This window comes from Mustela putorius, unplaced genomic scaffold (assembly GCF_011764305.1).
Source record: "Mustela putorius furo isolate JIRA1106 unplaced genomic scaffold, ASM1176430v1.1 tig00003858_pilon_pilon_pilon, whole genome shotgun sequence".
Classification (NCBI taxonomy): domain Eukaryota; kingdom Metazoa; phylum Chordata; class Mammalia; order Carnivora; family Mustelidae; genus Mustela; species Mustela putorius.
Genome location: NW_025422010.1, coordinates 26,802,368 through 26,823,628, shown reverse-complemented (window position 1 = coordinate 26,823,628; position 21,261 = coordinate 26,802,368). Strand labels below are relative to the sequence as shown.

Here is a 21,261-nt window from a genome sequence, read left to right as displayed (position 1 = left end):
TTTGACCTTCTAGGGGGATTCCTCAATGTCAATGTAAGTGAAATCAGTTTTGATGAAATTCATCAACTCTTCTCCAAGGATTTAGATATTGAGCCAGGAGGTCACTGGAGGCCTAAAGACTGTAAACCCAGATGGAAGGTGAGGTAAATTTTTTCCTAAGTAATGTCATTGTTCCTATGCGTCTGAGTGAGGAAAAGTGCATTTGATTCAGGATATACAGTTAAATACATTTGTCTCTTGAAAATTTAAGACCTCAGAAGTTTTGCATTTAATGTATAGGTGTTCACAGTTCAGGTACGATCTAGCAGCGTTCTTTGTGAAGACTCTGACCAGACCTGCGTGTTAACAAAATACATGCTCGTGTGCCTCTCGTGGAGATCCTGCTAATAAATGCCTCACTTGAGATTGGCTTGGAAAACCGCTTTTTTCCCCCATTTTCCTGTTTCCTTCTCTGCCTCCTGCTGCTATCCCTAATGATTCCTGTCACCTGCAGGCATAGCCCCACCAAGTCCTGAACCGGGATGTCCAGGTGGGTCTCACGTCGGGGTTCCTCAGAGTCCCGGAACCTTGACGGGGCGGCTCAGAGGTCCCTGTGGGGCGCAGTAAGGAGAACTTCGGTATTTCAGAAGGCAGAGCACAAGCTTTTTTATCTTTTTGACATGTCAGAGTTTTAATTAATGTTTTGTTTGAAAAACTATAAGGGAGTAGGTCTGCCTCTGCTGCTTAAAATAAATTGAAAACCGTGATTTAAATCAGAGTTGCTCACAGTACTGTGAAATTGGCTAGTTGGGTGCATATTCCGGTAAGGCGGTTATGTTTGAGTAGGAAGTAGCATTTACATAATTCAAGTTAAAACTACATATGATTAAATCATACGTCCTATCCTCAAGGATTGTGATATAGCCTTAATTTGGAAAGAGTTTTCAATTCCTCTTTTCGGCACTAATATTTTACTAAAATAGATGTCTTTTTGTACACAAAATCACTGCTGAGAAGGAGAATTTAGATAAAAGCCCTCTGACTTAATTGGCCTTGAACTCTTTGTGTTTGGGGAAGTGTGTTATTTATACCTGCATCCTTAACGCAGAGTATGTTGTCTTGTCTAAGGTAAGCCCTAAACCTGGTTTTGTTGAATTGAGGTTATGAGATAAATAAATGTCTTGAGACAAATTATTAAATACAGGTTTGGTTGTTGGTTTTTTTGTTTGTTTTGTTTGTTTGTTTTGGGGGTTGTTTTTTTTTGTTTTTGTTTTTGTTTTTTGCCTCAAACAAGTTGTAAAGCTGCTTACATGGATTCCAGCTCAAATTTTGGCAGATCATTTATTTTAAAGTTTTCTGGTCAGATTCCATTAATAAATGAATCTTCATATTTCACGACTGACTTTTTTCACACTTGTAGGTAAAATAGGGTCCAATTTACACAATTCTACTTTTAAAAAATGTCCCAGGCAAATAAATTATTTTTCTTACTTGGGTGATGAGTGTGTATATTGAATGCAAATGAGAGAAAAAAGCACAATTAATCACAGCGGCTGTGGGGTAGTGTGGAGTTGGTCCTCAGACGTATCAGTGTGGGGTACAGCATGCTGCACCGGTGTGCATGGTATGATACGGTAAAATAATTTGGGATTGAAAAATTAAGTATTCTTGTTCTTTTTTCATTGGTCTGTATCAGACACTGGATTTTAAATTTTATGGTTTGTTTTCTTCTCATTTTCTGGGAGAAAGGTATATCACGCACAGAAGTAGTTCCTGTTTTAAAGATTTTAGTAGATGGTAAACTCCATGTGAGTGACCAGGTAACAATATTGGAAGTGGAGTTCCTAGGAGTAAGCTAACTCAAGGATCTAAAAATAAGCTTATTTTATTAAGGAACCTGTACGGTAATGGCTGCTCTTATTTCAACTTGACACAAACCCTTCTCAGAAGAGTTTCTAGTTCTGAGCTATGCAGCTAAAGGTAGGAGACGAAATTTGGACGTCATTCAGAGGTGACTTGAATTTGCCATATTTAACTAATTAAGTAAGGACTATCCTTGTCCGTTCTCTGCCCCCGACTTGTTTACACTTTCCTAACGTCCCATTCCAATCTTAGAACAGAGCTGAGAGGGAGAAAAAGAATTACTAGATTTATGTTACACATGGGCTACCAACATGATTCTTAATATTTGAGGTTTTTTTTTTTCTTAAAAAAAAAAAACAACTAAGGGATTGATGGCCTATTAATTGGAACTGAGATCTTCCAAATCTAATGATCTCAGCAGTTCTCAGGTGTTGCTGAACACTGGAGGTTCAAGTGGAAAATTCAGCACATGTTGGAGGCCTTATGGAGGAAGGCAAGCTTATTTTGAAGGGGGTGGGTAGAAGGCAAAGATGGCAATGCTTTTCTGAACATTCAAAGTAAAGTTTTCACCTGTGGCTTTGCCTTTCCATTTGGGGGTCAGTGGGAGGTCTGAGCCACTTCTGTCTAAAACCTAAAGGACCAGGCAGTGCTCGTTGCATGTGTCTGTTCAGAGGCACAGGGTTCTGTTTCTCGTCTCTGATGGCTCAGAGATGAGTCTTAGACACCTCCTGTGCAGAAGAACCACCCAGGTAAAAATGATGATTCTTGAACATAGTGCTCAGACATTCTGATGCTCTTGGTGGGAAGGGACAAGAACCTTTTTTATCAAGTGCCTCCTGTTGAGAAGCTCCTGTGAACACTGGAAGTGGGAAGGTTGAGAAAGAGGGAGCTGGAACACTGTGGAGAATGAGAGCTCAGCGGCTTCCGCTGTGTTCCATCCTAGGCAGTGGGAGACTAGGGAGCCCTCGCTGGGGGCAGGCGTGGAGCCGGGTCACCCAGGGACACCGTAGCTGCTGGTGTGCTCGAAGTTTGAAAGTAGGACACATACTTGGTGGGAAATAGCATGTAGTAAACACTTTTCTTGCTGATCTTCTCATGGTCAGAATAAGAGAAAATAAACGAGAAAAATAGGTGCATAAATTCAGTAAGATTAGGAGTCTAAAGTGAGCGCAAACTGAATGGGATAATTTTGCTTGAATAAGAGGTGGTGCAGATAGATTCATGAAGGTGAAGTGTTATTTTGCAGAAGATAATAACCAGATGTTGTGTGTTTCCACTGGAAATACATCAACAGGAGAGTAGCTCAAACAGCAACTTAGGGTACCCGCCAAAAATGCCCTGAAACAGAGGTTATTAAATCTTGAAATAGATTATTGCAGAACACTGAGATCTTCATTTTTAGGCGATAAATTGTAAACTTTTTAAGAATGTCATTCCACAGCCAGAAGAAGGGACATACCAAATGAATTTCTAAGATATGATTTAGCTTTGTTTTAATAAAAGCTTTACTTTAGGCAAAATATTCAAAATATTTGATAGTTGTCTCATTAAAAAATGGACATTTATTTGCTATTAAGAGAACAGTTTAGCTTATTTTGAATTTGCCGAGACACTGGTAATTTCATTTCCCATATTATCAGTTTCTTTATAAGATTAAGAAAGAAAAACAGCTCTTGATATTTTAAATCCTTCATTGAACAAAGGACTGTATTATGGCCTATGACTTTGTTTATTCTTAGATGTTAAACTCATCACTCAGTGTAATTGCATTTAATTAACATGGACTCAGCAGCCATTTAATAGCTTCTTTCCTTAAATATCCATAATTCTCCTTAACTGCTTTTATAGCCCATTTATATTATGTCCTAGGCAGCTAACTTGTGGCCAAATTCAGGTTGAGGAAGGGCAAGCTTGATGCTTATTTCTGCAGAAGTTATCACGCTGTTCACTTCAGATAAGGCTAGTGGTAGGAGTCTTTCTTGCCATCTGACTCCTTCCTCTCCTTTGACTTTTCGTAGCAGTTCACTCTCCTAAGAGTGAACCTAGGGGTCCCTACTAGGTTTGGGAGTTATACTGATTTGGGAATAGTGTGGCTGCACCAGCAATGGACAGTGACTCCCACCAGCAGGTTCCCAGTCACGGGGCGGGGGGGTGGATTGAAGGGACTCTTGGATGTGGGGTAGGTTTGCTCCAGCAGCCTTGTGGTCCTCAGTTCAAGAGGTGCCTTATGAGAAAGCCAAATGGGAATAGGATCTAAAGTGGGCCGGCAGAGGCACGAGAGCCTCTTGAGCTCCTACCACATACTGAATGTAAGACAGTGTGAACATGAAGACAGCAGCATTGTAGCGGTCATCGTGCCTTCCTGCATTAAGGGAAAATTAGTGGTGGTTTTTCTAGTTTAGATGTTCTTAGTTTTGCTAAACTGTCTTTTTGGGCTTTTTAAAAGAAAACTAATGTTTAGAAAACATTTGAGTTTTTCAAGAGCAAAATCTAAATTGTAGGGCAACTTAGCTTATATGACAAAGTTTGGATCCAGGAAATAGGGGATTTGAATAAGTGATGATTGATAATATTCATTTATTCTTATTTTATATGAACACATTTTATGTAGATGTTGTTTTTTAGTCTTGATTTTCAGAGTCCCAATACATTTTTTTTCTATTAGAAGATACATTGATTTACTGAGAAACCATTTAATTTCCATATATACATTTTTTTCTTTTGTCCTTTAGATTATGTAAGAAACACATTTTTTTGGCTGCTTAAAAAAGATAAATTTCTCTCTTTTCTGCTGTTTACATTACTTTTTTTGTTAAGCTTCACTTTAAACCCAGTATTATCCTATCACTGAAATAAATACAACATGTATCAAAAATTCAGTTGTGCATTTTGATTAAATGAAAGATATTAATATAATTATGATACTTCTATGATATATCCTTTATATTTCTCAAAATAACTGTAGGCCAGGTAGGTAACTTGTAGGATAGTAGATATTCAATTGGGATCTCTTAATTTCAGTTTAAAAACCATGAATTTATTATTTATGATCTACTTTAAAATCTAGAAGTTACTCTTGACATTTCCTTCCCCAACTCCTTCTATCCCATCCATAAACCAGTCCTGTTAATTTACTTCTTAAATGGTTCAAAATTCATGTACCTCTCCTCTCCTCCACTCTCCCCTTAGTTATAGCTACCATTGCCTCTTGTATTGACTTGTATTGTAATTGTGTTAATGTCCTCACCAGCAACCTGAATCTATTTTGGGCTTTTTCCAGTCTACTCTCCATGGGAGTGTTTGCCATCCCCAAATGGGATTTTATCACTTTTAATGAATCTTTCCAAGATTTCCCATGGTGTTGTTAGAATAAAGACGCAATCTAAGAAGTGGCCTTCAGAGCCCACTTATACCTCCCCAGGTTCACAAGACCCTAAGTGGCACAAAGGCAAGGGCCATGTCTGTGTTTTCTCACTGTTGGATCTCTGGTGAGAAAATCCATAAAGGTACGACTTTAAAACCTTCAGAAATTTTTTAAGGATCAGTTTTTATCTTTACCTCCAGGGCTTGCTGTTCTGTTTATTTATATATGTGACTATTTTGTTTTTAAAGGTGGCAGTTCTCATTCCTTTCCGTAATCGCCATGAACATCTTCCGATTTTTTTCTTGCATCTGATTCCAATGCTCCAGAAGCAGAGGCTGGAATTTGCCTTTTATGTCATTGAACAGGTGAGAATGTTACTCTTTTTCTTTCAATTTTTAAAAAAATTTTAAAAATTTTATTATTATTTTTTTTAGAGCGTGTGTGTAAGTGGTAGGGGAGGGGGAGAGAGAGAGGGAGAGAAAGACTCTGAAGTGGGCTCCATGCTCAGTGCAGAGCCCGATGTGGGGCTTGATCTCACAACCCTGAGATCATGACCTGAGCTGAAATCAAGAACTGGACACTTAACCGACTGAGCCACACAGTGTCCCAGGTGATAATATTTTTCAAAATGGTACTTAAGTGTACTGGACCTTAATAAATTCTTAGATATGGTGGGATTTAAAAATGTTTAGCTTAGAGTCAATCTTTAGTTTCATATTTGGGTAAATTCTTATTTGGGATTGAGTATGTTACATATGCCACATTTATTAATCCATTTATCAGTTGATGTGCTCCTGTTGTTTTTAATCATGTCTTACCTATTAAAATGAGACTTTTTAAAAATTTAAAAAATTTTTTAATAAACATATAATGTACTTTTAGTCCCAGGGGTACAGGTCTGTGATTCTCCAGGTTTACACACTTCACAACACTCACCAGAAACATTTTTTAAATTAGTCTTCATATTATCAGCTAATTTTTTTTTCTATAAATCTTTTTCATATCTCAGTATTCCATACGTTAGAATTTCTTTCAGTCGTATTTGCACCCTTTGAGGATATTTACCATACTTTTAGTTTTTTCCACCTCTGTCATTACCTAGTTTTATACTTAAAGTTGTCTTCGATTTCTTCCCTCATCTTTCCCCATCCCCACCTCCCAAGCACGAGGCACTTGCTGAATTTTATCAGTGATTTCTAGGTAGCATTTCTAGAAGGTGCACTCCATTTATGTTTCAAATATATTGCAATTTGGGTACTTTTGTTTTTGACCTTGATAACCTCATTTTATCCTGATATTCCTTCTTTTTCCTCACGCTAAACCTGACTAAAAACGGATTTCCTTACTTATCAGTAGACAGAAAGTGACCTAGCTTATATTATTAAATGCTCCTTTGTTGTGTTGTGTTTTTTTTTCGTAAAACACATTCAAATTATGTTTCTAAGATTATTATATATAGTATGTTTTCCCAGCTCCTTTGTGGCTTATTCTAGATCTCCTCTTAGCTTTTTGCCTGTATTTCCCCCCCTAGAAATACTTGGTGTTTATGCTAACTTACACTTCTCTGTATATAAATCACCTTTTTAAGGTGATTTGTTCCCATGCAGTGATGCATATAGTGTATGTGTACTTTTTAATGTGAAAACCTATACTATGAAAATGGATTTTTTTAAATCTGATAACAAATCAAAACTTTTAACTTCTTTCATGATAGCCATAGTTAAAAAACCTCTAGGTCAGTTTTACCAACTGCTAGTTTCCTTTTTTGAAACTTCAGTCTCCTAATGTGTAGGGAGGTGAGATGTGTGTGTCTGTGTTTTTGCAGTCCTCCTCTCTACCAGCTGAGCTATGGAAGAGGGCACTGTGTTTGTGCTTTTAAAGGTATATTCTTCTGAGAGTCCAGCACCGCTGAATTATTTTGTGTAGGTGATGAAGCAACCTTTACAAACCAGCTAAGATCCATATTTTATCAACCACTTAAGTCTAAATCTCAGCCTTGATCAGTATTAATTCAGCCCATGTATCTGATGGTGGGTGGTTTTGAGGTAGTAACATTTTTACCACATATGAAAAAAAAAGAATGATTCTTCTGCTGGACTGGTGCCCAGAAGAGCCAAGCAATTGAAGTACAGTTTAGAAGTCCTAGTGAAATAGGGAACAGTGAACATACATTTACCACTTCTCTTTTTCAAATTCCTAAAACGAGAGTGAAAGAAAAAAACTTAAAAAAAAAAAAAGTTTTAAACCAGAAGGACAAAAGAGTCGGTTGTTGAGAGATTGCAACTCATTTCTGGACGTCAGGAAGCAGATGGGGCACTCACAGCTCCTGTAATAGAGCAGAGGATGTTCAAACCCACATGCTTGTGGAGGGTGATGGTGACAAGTGTTGAGTCAGTTTGCTGGACAAAGTCCTGCGGATCCCGGCAGTTGAAAGATGTCACAGGTAGACTGAATTACAGGGCTAAAGTAACAGGGTTGTTTAAAAGTTTGATTGCAAAACAGTCAAATTCCCACTTCCCCATCTATGCTTATGCTGCCAAGGGATTACTCCATAGTGTCTTGTAAAAAATCAAAGTTTAAGTTTGTCCTCTGGAGAAACCACACCACAGAAAGTCCTGAGTCTGCTAGCCCAGCTCAGCTTGGGGGGCTTTGGAACAGAGGGGCTAAGTAAGTTTGCATGCCAGCTCTAGGGATCCCTCAGGCCTTTTCTCTGTCTAGTTTTTTGAAGCCAGCAGTTAGGCACGAATCCCCCCCAACCCCTCCAACTGAGGCACAGCATGACTAGTATCTTTGTTAGAGAAACAGATTAGCCCCAGGGAAAAGATGCCTCATCTAATATTTAGAAATTTCCAAAGGAAATTTCCAAAGCTCCATGAAGCCCTTTCCTTCAAGCAACAATGGGGTTACAGCAGGGAGCTCAGCAAGGCAAGGCCCTTGTTCTGATGAGGAGAGATGAACAGTACATAACTTGTGATATGTCAGGAGGAGCTCAGGGGTAAAAGGGCAGAGAGAGCAGTAAAGGTAGGGAGATGTGCCCTTTTATACAGACTGCTCTGGGAAGGCCTCCTGGGGGAGACGACATTGGGACAGCCTGGAGTCCGGCTGATGGGATGTGGATTCCAGGCCAATGTGTCTGTCCTGTACTGGAGCGCCGGGTGGGGGATGGTGTTAGGGAAGAAGTCCAAGAGGGCATGAGAAGCAAAAATGGAGGGCGGACAAGCCAGGGTGGGGACATGGATTATCACCAGTGAGGCTGGAAGACACTGGAGGGTTTTCAGTAAATCAGTGACATAATCTAACTGAGGCTTTGAAAAGATGACTGTGGTGAGAGCAGGCAGAGTGGGGCAGGAGCGGAGACAAGGGCAGCTGTGGCGCTTTGCAGAAGTCCGGCAGGAGGAGACATGGGCTTGCGCTGCCGTGGTCGCTGACGGGGAGGTAAGCTGTGGTGGGGTTTGGCTGACTCCGTCAGCTTGAAAAGTAACATTCCTGCTGACGAATCAGATGTGTGTTGTGAGTGACGGAGAACCATCCACAGTGCTGGCATGTGTGTCTTGAACAAGGGTGTTGCCATGTTCTGGGCTGTCAACATGTAGGGAGGGCTTGGGGGAATGGGGCTTTTGGTTTTATATTTTAGTTTGGTTTAAGGATTTGCTTATGCACCGGTGTGATGTATGTGCATGTGTGGTGTATGTGTTTGAGTCAAAAGCGGGATGCCACAGAGCTCTCATAGCTTCGTGGAGACTCTCCCCAGCTTTTTAGAGCCTCACTCTCAAACACGAATGCCAAGGCTACTCCGATCTTGAAGAAAGCTTGCACAAGAGGGGATAAAACCAATCCAAGAGAAGGAGTGAAGAGAATAGAGACAATGAAGGAAACAGAGAAAATCTTAAAAGAACAACAAAAGCTCATAATCAATATCCACAGAGCGAAAAGATCATGAATCTGCAAAAATAGGGCATCATAAAGGAAGAGTAGTCGGAATAAGGATGTTACTGTAAACGAAAATGTCCGAACTAAACAAACTGAGTACAATGGCTGGAAGATAAACTTAAGAAAATAACTCCTAAAGTAGAACAAGACGTAAGAAATTAAGACCATCAGTCAGTACCAGTATGTCACGGGGTAACCACCTCCCAGACGGCCCGCAAGGATTTTTGCCTCTGTGCAGCCAGGCCTCGAGTCGTCTCTTCCCACAGCGAATATGAGCTGACTTGCCTGGGCAGCCAGACTGCAGGAATGGCAGTGTGTGACTTCTGAGGGCGGGTCAGAAAGACATGGCTGCTTCTGCCTTGGTCTCTTGGATCCCTCACTGTCAGGGAAGCCAGCTGCCAGGTCACAAGGACACTCGGGCAGCCCTGGGGAGGGGAAACCAACTTGGCAGCATCATCTTGCTGGTTGTGTGAGCGAGCTCCCACCCCCTCGCCCCCCACCCCGGAAGCGGATCTTCCAGGCCAGGCCGAGATGTCATGGAGCAGAGAGAAGACATCTGTGTGGTTGTCCCAGTTCCCTGCTCACAATTAGCCGTAGATTCACTAATCCAAGTTCTGGAAAAGCAGAGCACACAGAAACTGGGGGGAGTAGGGGGAAAAAGTCCAAAGAAATAATGTAAGAAAGTTTCCCAGGAGGAAAGGCATGTCTTCAGATTGAAGGAACTCACAGGTACATGTGAATAAAATCTAGATCCACTGTGAAGCGTGTTATTTTGAAATTTTAGAATACAAATTAAAAAGAGAAGGTATCAAGAAGAAATTCTGTAGGATTTCCAGTGATTATATATCAGGATCATAGGAAACTTCTCAGTAATGCTGACAGCTAGAAGATTGTGGATCCAGGCCTTTATAATTCTAGCGGAGGAGCACCTGGGTGGCTCAGTTTGGGTTAAGTGCCTGCCTTCAGCTCAGGTTACGATCCCGGGTTCCTGGGGTTGAGTCCCGGCTCTGGGTCCTTGCTCAGTAGGGAGCCTGCTTCTCTCTCTGCCTCTGCCTGCTGTTCCCCGGCTTTGTACACACACACACACACACACACACACACTCTCTCTCTCTCTCTCTCTCTCTCTGACAAATAAATAAATAAAATTAAAAAAAAAAAAACTAATTGTAGAGATTGTGATTTTTAACCTAGAAATTTTTACCCAGCCAAAATGTCAATCAGTTGTAAGGTAGACTGATGATAGCTAGCTAGCTAGCTAGATTTTTTTTTTTTTTCCATGGACCCTTACTTAGGAAGCTGTTGAGGGATGTGCCTTAACAAATAGAGAAAGCCAAGTCAGGGACAGGGGTGATGCCAGGGAATGAAGAAGGCCTGGGATGAGAGGTGCCCATGGTTAGACCTCTCCAGATTGGAGCAAGAATCCAGGGCAGTGGGAAATGCCTTTGGGCTTGAGGAGGTGGAAAAGGAGTTGATAGATGACTTGATGTGCTCGAATTACATCAATTATTAATAAGTAAAATGTTTATCTGTTGGGGCTTTTGTACAAAGTAATAATAGAAAACTAAGAATAGAAAAACAAGAGTGTGTGTGTGTGTGTGTGTGTGTGTAAAATTTATTTGAGATAGAGCGAGAACACAAAGGCAGAGGGAGGAGAAGCAGACTCCCCGTTGAGTGGAAGCCCAAAGTGGGGTTCAGTCTCAGGACCCTGAGATCATGACCTGAGCCAAAGGCAGATACCCAACCAGTCAAGCCACTCAGGTGCTCCTGTACTCAAGAAATATTTATGCAGTCCTAATGATGTAAATTATGATATAACTGTATTGGGAAAATGGATGGAGGGGCAGTGAGTATGGTGGTGTGAATCCTCAGTGGCCAGGGTAGGAAGTCAGTAGACAATGTCTAACATTAATGAAGCCATTATTATCTCAACATTAATGAGAGTCAGAACTCTCATCACCTTGCAATATGGAGAGAAGTGCCGGATAAACTACTACAGGAGGTGAAATGCTCTACTTTTGGAAGGTGAAGATGGGTTAGATGGGTTAGACTTCTTATTTTGCTTATAAGCCATAAAGCATTATGTCCACACTTAATAAAACCAATTTTTTAAAACCTGAAAGGAACTTGTTCACACTGACGTTGATGTGCCAGTAGTGACACTATAATTTAACTTACCTCCCTTTCCTTTTTATTCTCCTTTTCAATGGTGAAGAAAGAAGCTGTAAAAAGGAAAGTGAAAAGTAAAAGTAAAGTTCATGCAGGACTTGGGACCGGAAATTCTTTCTCCCTCCGGCGGCAGCCCTCTGGTGATGACTGTGCTGTGTATCTCATTTGCTTCTGTCATCATCTTATTTTATTTTCTAGTTTGGAAATGATTTTGAGAAATATTGCGAAGGCGTGGATAATTGCTGTTTACTTTCCTTCAGATACAGAATGAAGCAATTTAATTGCCGGTGCACCTTTATATAATTTCCCTCATGAATAAAGGGAAGTGAATATTCTGTAGGAAGTTGGGTTCTGTGTAATAAGTTCCCATCTTCTTGTTCCTTAAAGTGTTCTTGGTCTGTATCATAAGCAAGAATAAGAAAAAGAGGAAGTGTTTGTTGCCCATGCACATTAATAGACTTTTCTTAATAATAAAGGTAAATGATTGTAATAAAGGAAATTGGGTTTTGTGTAGTAAGTTTCACTTCTTTATGTCTCTCAAAATGTTGGTGTCTTTATTATAAGAATTAACATTACAGAATTAGCTCTCACTGGCCTTGTTCTGTAAGCAGAGGCCTACTGTTTGTCCTGTCCCAGTTAACTTCATGCTTCTCTTAGCCTTGACACATATGGAAAGCTTCACTGAAAAATACAACATATATTATTATTATTATTTTTTTAAAGATTTTATTTATTTATTTGACAGAGAGACACTCAGCAAGAAAGGGAACAGAAGCAGGGGGAGTGGAAGAGGGAGAAGCAGGTTCCCTGATGAGCAGGGAGCCTGATGTGGGGCTCGATCCCAAGACCCCGGGATCATGACCTGAGCTGAAGGCAGATGCTTAATGACTGAGGCACCCAGGCACCCCACAACCTATATTATTTTTAATGGTTTTAATTTTTTCTCCCTGTCATAAGTGATCTGTATTCTGATGTATTTGAAGTAAAATGGAAACATCCCGTAAATGCACTAGATGACAGCGTTTTCTTATATGTGACCAAAGTACAAAAGGACGTAGTAACTAAATCTAAACAGCATATTTGGAGAGCCTGACATGTTTTCTTGTTTTATCTAGTTTATTTGGATGTATTTACTCTTAATATTTGACCATGATTCAACAAGTTAGAAAACCATAGAGCAAAGTCAGATGACAAAGCCTGACTACGTTTCTGTTTTCCTTTGTGAAGACTGGCACACAGCCTTTTAACCGTGCGATGCTCTTCAATGTGGGCTTCAAAGAGGCCATGAAAGACAGTGTCTGGGACTGCGTCATCTTCCATGATGTGGATCATCTACCCGAGAATGACCGAAACTATTACGGCTGTGGAGAAATGCCACGTCATTTTGCAGCGAAGCTGGATAAATACATGTATATGTGAGTAATAAGCCTTCCTCTTGAGAGCAGACCGTATACTTAAAAATCGTGTCATTGAAGAGGTAGCTCTCTCAGTGTGCCTGGATCTGAGGGCTCAAAAGCCTGAGAGATCTTGCACTCTACTTGGTCTTCACAGGGAGCTGGGGATAGTCACTCACCCGCCATCTAGGCGCTTCCTCACAGAGATGTGCATTTGGGTAGATGGGAAAGAGAACCTGGGCTCTATGTGAGGCAAAAGTAGGTTTAACTTAGGGTTCCTCACGGATCAGTGATAGGACTTTGTTCGTTCCTTCTATCCCTGCATGTTGGCTTTCTTGATTGTTGGAGTCGTAGAGTCTGACCTTAGGACTGTAGGAGACCACACACCCTGGGCCTGCCCTGAATAGGTGCATGGAGCACACGGTGGCTCCCTTCTTTTTTCTTTTTTTTTTTTCAGATTTTATTTATTCCTTTGGGAGAGACAGAGATAGTGACAGAGAGCGCAAACAGGGCACACGAGTGGGGAAGAGATGGAGGAGCAGGCTCCCGGACGAGCAAGGAGCGCAATGAGCACCTTGATCCCAGGACCCTGGGATCACGACCTGAGCCAAAGGCAGACACTTAACCAACTGAGCCACCCACGCAACCCCCGTGGTGGCTCCTTTCTGCTTCCCCTTCTCCAGTGACTTATTATGGTGCGGAGAAGGCCCTTTCTCTGTAGTGTGTCTTCTTTCTAAGTTATAGGTTCTTGTCTTGCCTTTATTAATAAGAGGCAGACCTTTCTTGCTCTCTGACTGCACATTCCTTGAAATGTAAACAGTCAGTAGAGCTGTGACAGTAACTTAAGTTGACATTGAAGCATGCAAGTCATCACAGTTTTCATTGGTTGATGGAAGTGGAGAGAAGACAGAGCAGAACAGAAGGTTCAGTTGTAAGCCTGGAGCAAAAGCGATGTTCCCTACTTCACAGCTGTGCCTGCTGCCTGACCTACAGGCTAGGGGGAGACAAAAAATGCTAAGGACATGACCAGGTGAATCAGCACTAGAACAGGAAAAGAATACTTTTCTTTCCCTCTCTCTTTCTTCTTTATTTATTATGTCTTCCTTTTACCCAATTTTTCTTCATTTTGGATATAGTACAATCGATTGTTTACACCTAAACAGAACAATAAATGGAATTAATGTGCTTACCAGTTTATACATGTTAATGAAAACACACACGCCCTTATCTGGGGTTTCTCCCAAACCAGTAGCCTGAGGAAGAATAATCTAGCTGGCGTGGGAAGCCCATGCCATGACAAGTGCCACGAGTACTTGTCAGCCCTGCTGACCCCCAGCTCGTGATATAAGCAGGACCGTTACCTCCCAGATGTAAACCTCGCGCCGTCTCCTGGGACACTGTGGTTGTCCTTGGGCGCCTCTAGCCATTGGGGCCAAGACTGCTTTCTTCCTCACCCGTTGAGTCCATGCAGGAGCTGCTTCTCCCACACCGGATCTCCGTGGGCACCCAGCACTTCTTCCCACAGGGAATGAGACGAGATGACAGTCCTCCCACAAAAACAATGAGATCTGCTCTCCCCCTTCTCTGAGGCAGCTTTGCTATAGTCCCAGCCGGATTTCCCTCAGCTTGGTTTCTAGATGCTGCGCATGGTCAGATTTTCCCTGCTGGCCGCCCCACATTGACCTAACTTCTGCAGGGGCCCTGCTGTACCACTTCCCACTAGTACGGTTGGGGCCACAGGAATTTACTCAGAACTAAGTCTAGGGGTGCTCCCTTGAGATCAGAAAACCAATCTATATCTAAACAAACAACTTGATTTGCCAAATTCCTTGGTGTATGAGTTAGGGAAAGGTAAGGAAACTAAATCCAAACTTGAAAATGTAGTAGTCATTTCTCCAAGAGACAAATACTGCATGACCTCACCTATATGTAGAATCTAAAACAAATGACAAACTCATAGATACAGAGGACAGATTGGTGGTTGCCAGAAGTGGTGGGCTGGTGGAGGGGGTGGTGACTGAAGGGGGTTAAAAGGTACAAAGTTCAGTTGTAAGTTATATTTGTCCTGGAGGTGTAATGTCCAGCATGGGGATTAGAGTTAATGATACTCTACTATATATTTGAAAGTTGCTAAGAGAATAGTTCTTAAAAGCTCTCATCACAAGAAAACAAAGAATTCTGTAACTGTGTATGGTGATGGATATTAGCTAGATTTATTGTGGTAATCATTTTATAGTATATATGTATGTGAAATCATTATGTTGTATACCTAAAATGAATACAGTGTTATATGTCTATTATATCTCAATCAAAAAGTGATTTATCTAAATATTAGTACATTAAAGATAATATATTTGTAAATATCTGTGCATATTATGGTATTATACCAAACTGGTATGATTATTATTGGAACAGGCAGCTAGTCATTTCAAAATAAATGCTAGAGTTGTAATTACTAATTTATTTTTATCCTGGTCTATCTACATAATAAGTGATGCATTTATAATTAAGTTCAATTGATTTAGAATACTTTATTAGCTTAACAGCATCTAACATTGCATTGACAACTATTGATGTATTTAATCAAGTTTGCTTTGGTGTGGAAGTCTTATCAATTTTTGAACACTGCATTGTGAGTCTTACAAAATAACAATATTGAGTATTAAATTTCATTTATCACAAGTGTTTTACCTAACATAGATGTTTTGCTAGACTGTGAAAATGTTCTCTTTCTTGGTGTACTTTATATTTCCCAGAATATGATTTAATCTGCACAATTGTTTATATGGAAAATAAGAATATATTTTGCAAGGCACATATAAGACTGAAAACTTGATTTCAGTTGGCAAACTATTTTGATTTCATTTTTAGAATGCTGTATTCTGCTTTCTTTTTAGTCTTCCATATAAAGAGTTTTTTGGTGGTGTAAGTGGACTGACAGTGGAACAATTTAGAAAGATCAATGGTTTTCCTAATGCCTTCTGGGGATGGGGAGGAGAAGATGATGACCTTTGGAATAGGTATGTTGAGGTACAAACTGCTTAATAATAGAATTTGTATAAATTTCCTTTCTGTTAGTTACATTGCACTTTGCTATTCCAAGAAAAGATTTTTGGGGATGGAAAATTTTTGAGGTTTTTAAATCCTGCTTTGTGTTTCTACCTTTCTTCATTAAGAGTGCCTTCTGAAATTATTGACCACTCTAATGAGAGCCTTCTTCTGCATTTCAAGTTAAATTCAGGTAGTCAATTTTTATGTCACAGTTTATTCCTTTATATTTTTATTTCCATGTTTTGTAGAGTTCACTATGCTGGATACAATGTAACAAGGCCAGAGGGAGACTTGGGAAAATACAAGTCTATTCCTCATCACCATCGAGGTGAAGTCCAATTTTTAGGACGGTAAGTTTAATATCACCTTTAGATAAAAAGGTTTCAGAATATTTTGATGTATGAAAAATTTGTTAAAAAACATTGCAGCCTCAAAAAAATCTTTGGCAGGGAATTTTCTGTTGATCTTATTTTCTCTTATAGAAGTAAAATATTTTTGTGCTTATTTTGGGGAGAGATATGTATATATTTATATTAAAGAGCCCGGTTAACTATATAAAAAGTGTTCCCTTAACATAAGATGTATTATTTCATAAAACATTTTATTTCTTAAGGATGTCTGAGTTGTAAGTGTGCAAAATAATTTTTTCAGGAGGCTTTTTAAAACTAGTAAAAATGCTAATTTAGATAATGATTTAAAAGATCTTTAATTATATATGAAAAGTAAAAATTGAAAAAGCTTAAATGCTTTAATTGTAGAATGACCCTGACATATTTGTCATCAGTTTTTCTTTTTGAACGTGTTCCTGTTATTTTTCATTTTTTTCTCTAACACCATAGGTATAAATTGCTAAGATATTCAAAAGAGCGTCAGTACATCGATGGGTTGAACAATTTAATATATACGCCAAAAATACTGGTTGACAGGTTGTATACAAATATATCTGTAAACCTCATGCCAGAGTTAGCTCCCATTGAGGACTACTAAAGGAAACAGCTCTCAAGGCAAGACAGACTGCAATGCTGGATCATCAACTAGGAGCCTGCTCTTACTGGAGGTCAGTGAGTGGGTGTGTCCTGGTGCCCTGCTGTGATGAGGAGAGCCAGCAGTGCCCCAGTGTTTACAGCGTGAGATTAGAGACCATCACCCACCCTCTTCTCTGAGACACACCCCCACAGCGAGCACTGCAGATACCCAAGGCCCTTGCTGAAATCTGGAAGTTAAGAGAGCTCCCTACAAAGAGAAAATTTTTATACTAAAATATATAATTTAATTCAAGAGAATGCTTTATTTCTGTTTAAACATGTTTTGTATATATGTGATGTAAATTTACGTGTTCAAATTGTTGAAAAAAAAGATGTGTTGCAGTTTTGCATGTAATTGGTTATGCCTTTATCGGACTTTTATAGACATTTTTTATTTGCATGGAAGAAAACAATGCAAATTTATGTCACTAAACAAAGGTTAACCCTTGTGTGAAATGAAGGAACTGTCAATAATTGACAGCCAACTACTACAGTAAACTGTTATACTAGTTTTGAGCTTTAGACCTTCAGCCTTTTGTGTGGAAGAAGTCACAACTTCCCTAGGGTTTTAAAGGGTAAGAAGAAAGTACTTAGACCACTTTTCTTCCTACCGAAATTACCTGTTTTTTTCCTTGCTTGCAATCCCATCAGATTTTGCTAAATCACAACCATATTGTTTATGCATATTGCATGAGTATTACCAAGAAAATCTTAAACGTTGTGATGTTAACATGATATAAAGGACCTCTTTATGTTAACTGTCTTTCATGTATCTTTGGTGTAATTGTCAGGGATTTTGTGCCTCAAAAAATCTTCCTGAGGTAGTGTGTGTTTGTACACTGTATTTTTTTTTTAATTCATAGTAAACAGCACTTTTATTATTTCTAGTTCAGAAGAGCCAAAAAACAATTTTCATTTAAAAAAAAATCAAAACAATTTTTTTAAAAGAATGAGCTATGGAAAACCCAGTAGTACTTATACAAATGAATTATAATATTAGATAAGAAATTAAATGTTCTATTTTTATGAAGATAAATGCTTAGTAGATAAAAACAAATTTTAAGTTTAGTTCTCAGACTCATAGAATTTCAAGTTTTTGAAGGGAACCTTTAATGTCAACCAGTTTTATTAGAACTATATATTTTTTTCACTTTTAAGAAATTACATTCCTGGTATTCTTAAAATTGCCTCACTGAAATGATTTAATAGAATTATATTAAAATATATAATCAGTTATTTAAATGAATTGATGTTCTAGGGTACTTCTCTGAGAACACTACCTGACATCCAGTATATTACTTGATCTTAAATTTGGATGAAGTTTTCATGACAAAACCAAATAACATCCTTATTTTGAAAATTATCAACTATAGGTAACCAAAGATTCTAGAAAATATCTTGATATTTTCACAAATTTAAAACAAAAAAATTATGTATCCATAAAGTGAATCTTCAAAAACAATGAAGAACAATAGAAATCTATCTATGAGGGATGTTGGGATAATATTTGCCTCATAGATTGTTCACCTAAAACAGAAATATGGTTATTTATCTCAGGTTTGAGTTTAATTTTGAAATACCATCTTTTATGGCAGTAGTAATAATACAAATGACCACAAACCAAATAATAACATAATTGAAATTCTTATACTTTGAAAAAACTGATCACTCTCCCTTATGATACAAACAGAATTTTCTGTATTTATTTCTCTAGCAATATGTCCAAAATATTTATCTCCCACTTTTTTAGTGGTCCTCAAAATCACAAAAAATCAAACTCTGAAAAGTAAAAAAAATTTGTTCTGAATTTGCGTATCTGTTCATTTTGGTCTCATAACCAATGCAGTTTTTTTAATTGTGAAATGAAAGTCGGTTGGGAATGTTAACGTTTGTGATCACTAACAGGATAGTAGGGGCGTAGTTAAGCCAATAATACTTAAATATTTTTTTAATACTTACATATTTTAACTGTGGGGAAAATTAGGGCTGTTTCTGAGTCTTACTCGTAAAACATATTTTTTGCTTTTTAATGTGGAGTGGCCCACATTTTGGAATTCTCATTTTGATACACATTTTACAGTTTTAGGAGAACTCAGTTCTAGTATCTGCCTTATTTTCTTGGATTAAGTCTAACAGCCATTTTTGTTTTATGAGTGAGCCATGTTATTTTGCTCTCTTCAGTTTTGAATACGGTATGTCATCCTGTGAAAATCATCTCATTAGTTTGTTTTTCGCTTTTACCCTCTTTGTTTTGTTTTGGTTTCACATGCACACCTAAAATTGATTTTTGCCTATAAAGAATGACTTTTATATGTTTCTGGAAGGGTGATAGAGAGTTTTGCTCAGTTATCTTCATTTTATGAAAATAAATCTATTGCATAAAATTTAACAAATGCATTGCAAATGGAAATTTCTTTTATTGTCATGTTTGGTGGATTTCTTTGGGAATGTGTATTGATTGCCGACTCTATGAAGTGCAATGTGAGGTACGCCAACAGAAAAAGTATTGTATTTCTGAACAAATCAAATCAAGCAAGTTGAAACCTTTCTAAAATTATGAAGACATCCTCTGATAACTTACCTGTTGTATTTCTTAGGTTCAAAGTCAAGAAACATATATGTGGACATGGGGCTATCATGAGGTCCCTATGGCACTAACTGGGAAAGTTATGTAGTACCTGTCAGCTCGAGAGAGAAGTAATGATTAATGGCCTGTTTGTAGAAAAGAGAGGGAAAAGTGTAGACATGAGTATTTTTTTAAATCTACATTTAAATTTGTTTGTATTTTGTGAAAAGGTATTCAACCAGAAAACTTATTTACATTATTATCCAAATACATAATTACGTGTTAAAAAACTTGCCTAGACTTCTTTTCCAGCCAAACTATTGATATCAATTTTAAAACAAAATGGGAAAATGACCAATACAACAGTACCGTCCTTCTTTTGGAGGCTTCCTACAAGTGAATGCAGGTTTTATGTCATTTTGTTTGGCCTCTGCTTGTATCTGCTATATTTCTCTTTGTACTTTTCAGATGAATATTAGTACTCTAGATTTGTTGCCTTGTATTTGCAAGTATGCCAACTGAGAGATCTAAAATGGCCATAGTATTGTTTATCAGAAAGAGGAAGTATACTTAAAAATAATTTTATTTATTAGATCTGAAAGGCTTCTACATAAATGCACTGAAATAAATGCTAGTAATTTCTTGTACTCTCATTTTAATTTTAATTTTAATTTTTTTGCTTCTCATGGAAATGTTTGTACTTTTTTATCATTGTCTTTTATGAAATATAATGTTCTAAAGACTCCATGTGACACTGTTAATTATTTTCGCTCAGGAACTTTTGGGGGCTTACCTGGTTTTTTTATTGTGTTTGTTTTCCTAATTTTGAGGAGAACTGCTCATGAATACCTTGGTTGCACAAGATGGCAGTAGAAGCATAAAGCGGCCATTGTGTTTGCCTTTGCAGCAGTTTAAATACATTTAATGATCTCAAAATTTAAATATTTTCATCAGTACAATTAGTATACTACTTTACCAAGAAGAATATTTAAGGAGTCATTTTTAACATTTCTTCTGCCTACACAACTTGAGTAAACTAAGCTGGTCTGTTGTCCTCAGTGCCCTTCTTGTTTTCTAGGTATCAAGTAGTGTTGAAGATCTTTAAGGCAGATAATACCTAGGGACTAGATTTGTATCTGAGCCTGCAATGTGAAATCATGACTTTTGTCAACTTAAATTATTTATGTAATGAATTACTATTAATTTTTATGCATAGTATGAGCTATAGAGATATTGACACTGTACGTCACAAAGCCAATGGTAAAATCATAATCATTTAGTCATTTAAATCATACAGAGCCATAAAATTGAGTTGGCTTAGTCTGGACCAGGTTCCTACCTATGGTACTAATGTGTCCTCTGATGAAACATGCCAACTCAGTTGAATGATCTTATATCTGTATTTTTTGTCCTATATTAAACACATGGATTTAAGGTTGTGGAGATATTCTGGATCCAGATTGTTTTATTTAGAGAACGTTCTTCTTGAGGAGCATATTACTATATTGCTCTTAATTTAAATGACTTCAGAGAACATAGTGCTATATCACTGAAAATTATACTATAATTAAAAGAAAAATATATAGGTTGTAAAAATAAAACTTGTATCTTTCTCAACACATTTCTATAACACATTTTGGTGGATCTGAATTTTGTTGCTAATTTCATTCTCCTAACTCCATCAGTGAGGTCTTTGATCTCAGACATTACCTACACTCGTGGAATTTACTGTCTTTTGTGGATAAAACAGACATGGAAACAACGTAAAAACCTATACACTATGAAATGAAGTGCTCAATTGTGTCCTCTGCAAACGTTGGTTTTATATTTTACTAAAACAGTATTAGGCCATTTGAGTATCTTTGTGGGAGAAACTTTTGTTTCTCACAGAATGTTTCTTTAAACCCTATGCATCAGAAGGAT

The 21,261-nt window shown here is 38.2% G+C and overlaps 1 protein-coding gene across 3 annotated transcripts in view; it reads left to right on the top strand.

The window, feature by feature from the left end:
• B4GALT6 (beta-1,4-galactosyltransferase 6) overlaps positions 1-20,085 on the top strand; it is a 65,273-nt gene extending 45,188 nt beyond the window's left edge. For 2 of the 3 annotated variants that reach the window (XM_004742880.2, XM_004742881.3), the window contains 6 exons: positions 14-138; positions 5,455-5,571; positions 12,530-12,717; positions 15,594-15,716; positions 15,996-16,097; positions 16,587-20,085. In XM_004742880.2, coding sequence (XP_004742937.1) covers positions 14-138; positions 5,455-5,571; positions 12,530-12,717; positions 15,594-15,716; positions 15,996-16,097; positions 16,587-16,734 — 803 coding nt within the window. In that variant the 3' untranslated portion in view covers positions 16,735-20,085. Of the gene's footprint in view, positions 1-13; positions 139-4,859; positions 5,349-5,454; positions 5,572-12,529; positions 12,718-15,593; positions 15,717-15,995; positions 16,098-16,586 lie in introns of those variants that run through there. The other variant, XM_045065487.1, reaches the window with a different exon arrangement.
• The last annotated feature ends 1,176 nt before the right edge of the window (positions 20,086-21,261 follow it).